The 7,879-nt window shown below is 39.4% G+C and overlaps 1 protein-coding gene across 3 annotated transcripts in view; it reads left to right on the top strand.

The window, feature by feature from the left end:
• Positions 1 to 7,879, top strand: part of mgat4b (alpha-1,3-mannosyl-glycoprotein 4-beta-N-acetylglucosaminyltransferase B) — a 155,912-nt gene that overhangs the window by 80,665 nt on the left and 67,368 nt on the right. For all 3 annotated transcript variants that reach the window (XR_014031423.1, XM_081383568.1, XM_081383569.1), the window contains exons 5-6: positions 6,072 to 6,118; positions 7,104 to 7,217. Coding sequence is in view for 2 of the 3 variants with exons in the window: in XM_081383568.1 (XP_081239694.1) it covers positions 6,072 to 6,118; positions 7,104 to 7,217 (161 nt within the window). In the remaining variant the exon portion in view is untranslated. The remainder of the gene's footprint in view (positions 1 to 6,071; positions 6,119 to 7,103; positions 7,218 to 7,879) is intronic.

Here is a 7,879-nt window from a genome sequence, read left to right as displayed (position 1 = left end):
GAGTCATTGATTCATTCACTGAACTGTTCATTCAAAACACAGATTAATTCAATATATTGACAAATGTCTTTATTAATGAGTCATTGAATCTTTCATTGACTGACTCATTATAGTTATCATCTGATATATTAGTCCCTCAAAGTAACAGTTTTTGTTTCTAGCTTGCTGAATAGCTAACAGCTAAACTGGTAGCTTTCCTGGAGTTTATCTACTTTACGTTAAGAGTAGCTTGAGATGTTTAGAAGCTGCTGAACCATTTGTAAGTCCATTTCCTCATTGATTATGCGCTCTGTCTGCCTTTTGTCCTGTAATAACTCATCTCTGCCCTGCTGTTCAGCCATTAGCATACAATTAACACAAGCTGAGTCTCAGATATGCTCTATGTTCACTACCATCTCGTATATATGGGGTTTGTATAGTTCTTGTATCATACAGCACTGGTGTCTGATAGCCACTGCGTAAGATGTCCAGATGTCCACGCTTGGGGACAGAAGCACTACACAGGGAAGTTACAGGGAGAACGATATCCCATAAAAGCGCTGAAGGGAGAGTGCAGTTGACTCCCATCTACTGACGATGCACAAATGAAAGAACACAGACGCTGCAGCTCATTCCCATAATGACCAATGCAATCCACCAAGAGCAGCGCAGATGAAGAGTAGCTTGGAGAACGTCTTCCTCTGGCGTTCTGGATAAATGAAGACGACTGGAGGAAATTCTCTCTCTTCTATCCCACGATCTCTGATCCAACCAGTGGATCTCTGAGCTGAGTGAGTGGAGGCGGGGCTCATTTGCATATTCATAGAACCGCGTATACTAAATGAGGCAAGGGTGTTGAGTTACATTCAAGAAATTTTAAGGGATGAAGACATTTTTCAAGGAAGAAACGTTTAAACGTCATTTTGGAGATGAAAGATGAGTTTTAAGGGATAAAGTGATCGACTACAGCGGGACTTTAAAAACTCTCCTCCCATAACTTTAGTGTCTGAAAGGGAAACTCCTACAAATGCATATATGCAATATAGTCGGCTGCAATAATAACCCTGTCCGCGCCTTTCCACCGCTCATTAATCACTGTGTGTCTTTAGTAAATCTTGACAGTAGTTTTGAACTCCAAAAGAGGGTTTTCGCTGATCAAGCTGTTAGTATATCTGGCCCGTAGTTTAGTGCATCATCTGGGGATTCGAAGCGCACTGTTTCATTTGAGAATGTTCAGTGTGAAGTGAACACACTTGCACTACTAACACAGCAGAGAGTAGTGCACCAGTATTGGGACTGACTGCAAGAGTGCGTGTAATTCAGATGTCCTACATTCGTCATGTTGGCTTTCCATCAGATAGGGAAGTATTCGCATATTCGGACACCGCTCATGAGGACAGAGCAGTATTGAGTGTGTTCCTGCAACACATGATGTTTTTGTGCAAACACACTGCGGTTCAGGAGCAGCGTAGCAATCGAAACGCTGAACCTCAGTCAGTGGAGGTTTCTAACAGCTAGAGTATGATAATATAACAGCCGCCGCTTGAATGAACGAGTGTGAACGAGATCTCAGATCATGCGCCTTGTTGAGGAAGTGTGTGCCATTACATTCAGCGATCAGGCTTTTCATCTAGAGGACAATATGCAAAATATATTGTCTTTTGGGGTGAAATGGAGCTGATCCTGGAAATTCTCCATTATAGGAAGTGTTTTATTTTCTAAGAAGTGCTTATGAGAGAGCAGTGAAATAGATGTCTTTCAGATTACAGTATATTACAGTGATGTATGATGATGAATGCAGTAAAGCGTCATCCTGTGTTTCACCACACTGTATCTGAAGGACACTGTGCCCTAGACACACACGCTGTACACTGTTGAGTGTGTTTGAGCCACTTCACTTTAATTAACATTGACTATGAGTAACTGGCGGTAGTGAACTGTGTGTGTGTGTGTGTGTGTGTGTGTGTGTGTGCGTGTCTGGGTTGTGTATTCACACACCTTTTACTTTGGGGATAATTTAAGTACATGCCAAATCTCATTTTTATTATAATGTTATATCTGTGAGGGTATGTACAGTAATGTGCATCTAGAGTCCAGTCCTCTTTTTCTGTCTCGTTTGCTGTCATTCCCAGCATGTTAAAAGGATAGTTCACCCAAAAATTAAACATAAAATGAATGTAAAATGGTTCATATGACTCATGCACTATATTCTAATGGTTTTGTGTGAGAACCAAAATTCACTGAAATTACTGGAAAGAATTGAAATGTATTAACTGAGAAATGATATTTCTCATTCACTGTAACTGCCTGGAAAAGAACGACCAGCACAATCTTCAGATTCCCTCCGTTTGTGTTCCTGTGAATAAAGAAAGAAAGACATTCGAGTTTGGAATGACATTAGGGTGACACAAAATTATCATTTTTGGGTGAAATATAATAATAAAAATAGAAAAAAGAAGATAATATTGATTAATTTGCTGCTTTTGACGAAGAACTTGCATCTTGCCTGTTAATAAAGTACATTCTTTAAGTGTGTTATATGAACAGTGTATGTGCTTTCCACATGCCTGCGACTTGTTCAGATTCAGTCGAACTAATTTGCATGTAGTTTGCATATAATAATAATAATTATTATTATTATTATTTGTTACATTTGTATAGTGCTTTTCTGGGTTCTCAAAGCGCTTTACATGGAAGGGGAATATACAGTTGAGATGTATGCCAGTCGCTTTCATTGATATGAGACGGCTTTCACCAGATGCAAATGTAGCGAGTCAGACTCCAAAGAGGAAGAAGTTCGCTCACCACAGTGAACTTTCCAGAAATATAAAAATATATATATTTTTATATAGAAATATAAAAGTATTTTTTCCTCTGAAAGCGCCTCTCACATAAAAATGTTGTTATATGCACTTTCCGTCTCACTGACACTTTTCAGCCTTTTTTTTTTTTAAGAGAACTTGAAAGGATTGTGACAAATGCTTTTGTAATGTGGTGTTTTCCATCCTGTGATTAAAGCGTTCTGAAGAGTAGCTGACGTGACACTAAACGGGTCAGGACTGTTCATCTCATGATAAGTCACAAGCTCTGAAAAGCATTTCCCACTTCTCTGGAAACTGAAGGTTTGGTCAAAGTTTCTGCAGGTGTTTCCTCATCTTCTGTCACTCGTTGTCTTCTGCGTCTCAGGATAATTGCCAACACAATGAGTCGGTGATGAGAGATGTGTGGGAAATGAGGATAGTGTGATGTTCCCGCGGTCACGGACTCTGTGTGTATCCTCACATTATGCCCTCGCCCTTGAGTTTCACTGTTACACTGACTCCATCCGACACACCACTCAGAAGCGCTCTAGAGCGTTTCAACACTTCAAGTCTTCATGAAACTGAAATTACAATCGTCTGTTCTCTATTGTGCCGTATATCCGAGTGAAACGCTTCTGAAACAAGAACAAATGTAGGGCGGGTCTTGATTTTGCCCTTGAGGAATTATCGTAATAATCATAATTTGGGAGATGACAACATGATGTTCTACTTGGATTCAGATTATGCCTTTCTATGGCAACACTATGAGTCTGCAGGTCAGGTGGTACAGCGTCACATGGCACACGTCAGAGCTCTCAGATCATTCCCAGTGTACAAGTTGTAATTATGAGTTCTACAAGGACGTGAACGCATTGTACAAGTCGTAATCCCGCCAGTATTCAACGTTCAATCTGTGAAAAACAGCAAAACCGCAAAAACTGAGCTGGCAGACACTCAACTTCAGCCTTAAAGATTACGACAGCTCATGAATTTAAACAGCTAATGATGTGCGTGGATAAACTATACTGCTGTATTCCAGAAATATAGTCAATTTTGATTCATGGTGACTTTAAACTACACTAAAAATGTCTGAATGCTGAACTGATAATAAAATATCAATCCAAGTGGCTTTACCTTAAATTCAGCACAAACTTTTAAAGCAAAAGGTTGCATATAGAGTTTTAAATGATAAAGCCATGATCTGACAGACAGAACTGATGTCGACTGACTGACAGCTGAACGATTCTGGTCAAACTGAGGATCAGGATTTTTTTTTGTTTCAAACAGAGATCACGATTCTCTCATGATTCTGAACAGACAACTGAACAATGCAACGTAATTTAATAGAGGTTCCGACAAAATGTTAATTGCTGCAGTCTAGTTAAAATGTTTAATTAATCTGAATTATTTGTTAAAACTGTTTGAATGAATGATTCAATGACTCACTCATAAATACTTGTGTCATTACTGGACGAATCTCTGTTTTTGATCGAATCTCTTGAGTGAATGATTCAATGACTCACTCATAAATACTTGTTTCATTACTGGACGAATCTGTGTTTTTGATCGAATCTCTTGAATGAATGATTCAATGACTCGCTCATAAATACTTGTTTCATTACTGGACGAATCTGTGTTTTTGATCGAATCTCTTGAGTGAATGATTCAATGACTCACTCATAAATACTTGTCTCATTACTGGACGAATCTGTGTTTTTGATCGAATCTCTTGAGTGAATGATTCAATGACTCGCTCATAAATACTTGTTTCATTACTGGACAAATCTGTGTTTTTGTTCGAATCTCTTGAGTGAATGATTCTATGACTCACTCATAAATACTTGTCTCATTACTGGACGAATCTGTGTTTTTGATCGAATCTCTTGAGTGAATGATTCAATGACTCACTCATAAATACTGGTTTCATTACTGGATGAATCTGTGTTTTTGATCGAATCTCTTGAGTGAATGATTCAATGACTCACTCATAAATACTTGTCTCATTACTGGACGAATCTGTGTTTTTGATCGAATCTCTTGAGTGAATGATTCAATGACTCGCTCATAAATACTTGTTTCATTACTGGACAAATCTGTGTTTTTGTTCGAATCTCTTGAGTGAATGATTCTATGACTCACTCATAAATACTTGTCTCATTACTGGACGAATCTGTGTTTTTGATCGAATCTCTTGAGTGAATGATTCAATGACTCACTCATAAATACTTGTTTCATTACTGGACGAATAATTTTTTTTAATGAATTTCTTGAGTGAATGATTCAATGACTCACTCATAAATACTTGTTTCATTACTGGACGAATAATTTTTTTTAATGAATTTCTTGAGTGAATGATTCAATGACTCACTCATAAATACTGGTTTCATTACTGGATGAATCAGTGTTTTTGATCGAATCTCTTGAGTGAATGATTCAATGACTCACTCATAAATACTTGTCTCATTACTGGACGAATCTGTGTTTTTGATCGAATCTCTTGAGTGAATGATTCAATGACTCACTCATATAGTCTTCACTTGTTTCATTATTGGATGAATCAGCGGTTTTGAATTAATCTCTTGACGTATTCAATAAACAGTCTCTTGTCTCCACCTACTGGTGTAACGATGTAATTGATATAATCTTTATTTGAAGCGTCAAGTTACTTTCAAAAGTTAATTTACTCTATTTTAATCGCTTCTGTAGACATCAGTGTTTATATTCGAACTATAAACTTTTATCTCAGTACTTCTGTGATAATATGAATATTTGTAACACAAAACAGATGGTGAAGCTGTTTGACAACGGCTCTCTCTGGATCAGAACGCAGATCTGAACGTTTCGGTGTGGTTTTGGCAAAGTTTAATAGACTCAGGTGAATCGTTGTCATGAGATCGCATGGGTGTTTGAGTCGAGATCGCAATCTTTTAACGATTAGTCGTGCAGCTCTAGCACCCCTGGTGGCAGCTCCAGGAATGTGCCATGCTTGAGTTGTGTCTTGAACGAACCGTGAAACTGAATATGAACGGAGAAGTCCATCTGCTGTTTTATAGTGGAAAGAGCTTCAGCCACTCAACATCATTTGCTGTCATTATGGCACAGTTCAAGTTCTTCACAGAGACTATGATCTCTTTAGCAGGAGAAGTCAGGAAATGAGAACCGACATTGTACTTTTAACATCCATCCAAAAGCTGCTGCAAACACTTGTCTAGCTCAAAGCTGAACATGTATTGATTGGGAAAGATTGTGTGATTTATGAAAGTCAACACTGGTTCTTGCTTTGTTTTACAGACGGATCAACAATATGCAAATAGTGTTGCTGAAAACCTTAAGCGCCTGTGAGTACCCTAGTTTCCCATCACTATCTGTGTGTGTGTGTGTGTGTGTGTGTGTGTGTGTGTGTGTGTGTGTGTGTGTGAGAGAGAGAGCACATGTGACTGCACACTTTCCCCCGCATGCTTTAGAGGACAATAGCAGAAGAAACTGACGGGAAATTCATCCTCTGGGTGTTAGAGTTCCTCTGCTTCAGTGTGTGTGTGAGTGTGTGTGTGTGTTTGTGTGTCTGTGAGTATGTGTGTCTGTGTGTCCCACATCATTCCTGTGTGTGTGTGTGTGTGTGTGTGTGTGTGTGTGTGTGTGTGTGTGTGTGTGTGTGTGTGTGTGTTTCTGTGTTTCTGTGTGTCCCACATCAGTCCTGTGTGTGTGTGTGTGTGTGTGTGTGTGTGTGTGTGTGTGTGTGTGTGTGTGTGTGTGTTCTGTTTCTGTGTGTCTCACATCAGTCCTGTGTGTGTGTGTGTGTGTGTGTGTGTGTGTGTGTGTGTGTGTGTGTGTGTGTGTGTGTGTGTGTGTGTGTGTGTCTGTCTGTGTCTGTGTATGTGTGCGCGTGTGTGTGAGTGTGTGTCTGTACTCTGTGTGAAATGTTACTAATAGTTTTAGTGTTTAGTTTTAGTTAATAAAAATGACCCTGATATATATGAGCTCATGAATGTCGTTTAAAATCTGAAACAGAAAGATGTAACAAGACTTTGTAAAGAATAATACTCATGAGGTTATAGCGAAAGAGGTTTATGCATTTCATTAAAAATAAATAAAGTCCTTCCAACATCCACATTCACTTGAGCTTCAGTCCACATTCATGTTAGTTATACGGAAAGGAGCCGCTTGGACATCTGAAGAAAAGTTTAACATAAGCAATAAAGTCTGACAGAATGTGGTGTCAATATAGATATATAGTTGTGTTCGCAGCGCACTAAACCTCTGCCCTTCCTCTCTCTCTGTGTGTGTGTGTGTGTGTGTGTGTGTGTGTGTGTGTGTGTGTTTCAGGTTCCCAGTGGAGATTCAGTCTGGGCTGTTGGAGATCATCTCTCCCTCTGTTCACTTCTACCCAGACTTCTCTCACCTCAAAGAGTCGTTCGGTGACCCTAAAGAGCGGGTCAGGTAACACACTGCGCCTCGCATCCATCAGTGTGTGTTGTGCTGGAATTACCCAGCAATCAACAGTGTGAACGCAGAGATACATTCAGTGTCTCCGCATGGAAAACATATTTAGGGCTCTATGAAATCTGTTTTATTTTTTCCCCAAGTCCTTTATATTTCTTCCTGGATTCTGTTGTTTCTCCAAATTAAAGGGTCAGGATGTTTTTGCCTTGATCTTTGTACCATGAAACACTCCTGCAGGTTTCAGAGCTTAAACATCCTCCTCATGATAAACTAAGCTTTCATTTAATCAAGCTATGAAACAGCTCGTTTTGATATTGCAGGATCTGTGATGTCACACAGGCAAATACATTTGCATATGCCCGCCTCCAGAGCAATCGACCAATAGTAATACAGCATAGTACACAACTGTGTGTGTGTGTGTGTGTGTTCCCCCAGGGTCAGGCTTCTTTATGCCTTATTCATGAGTACACACACACACACACGCACACTTCCAGCATCTCTGATCCATCAGTTCAGTTTAATTAACACAAACACACAACTCAACCTCAAAATGTCACTGCTTACACTCTCTCTCATACACACACACTCACATTCACACTGAGACACTCACACACACTTACACACACTTACACACACACACACACACACACACACACACA

Source organism: Scardinius erythrophthalmus (genome assembly GCF_964197995.2).
Source record: "Scardinius erythrophthalmus genome assembly, chromosome: 13".
Taxonomy (NCBI): Eukaryota; Metazoa; Chordata; class Actinopteri; order Cypriniformes; family Leuciscidae; genus Scardinius; species Scardinius erythrophthalmus.
This window is presented reverse-complemented; position numbering and strand designations above follow the sequence as displayed.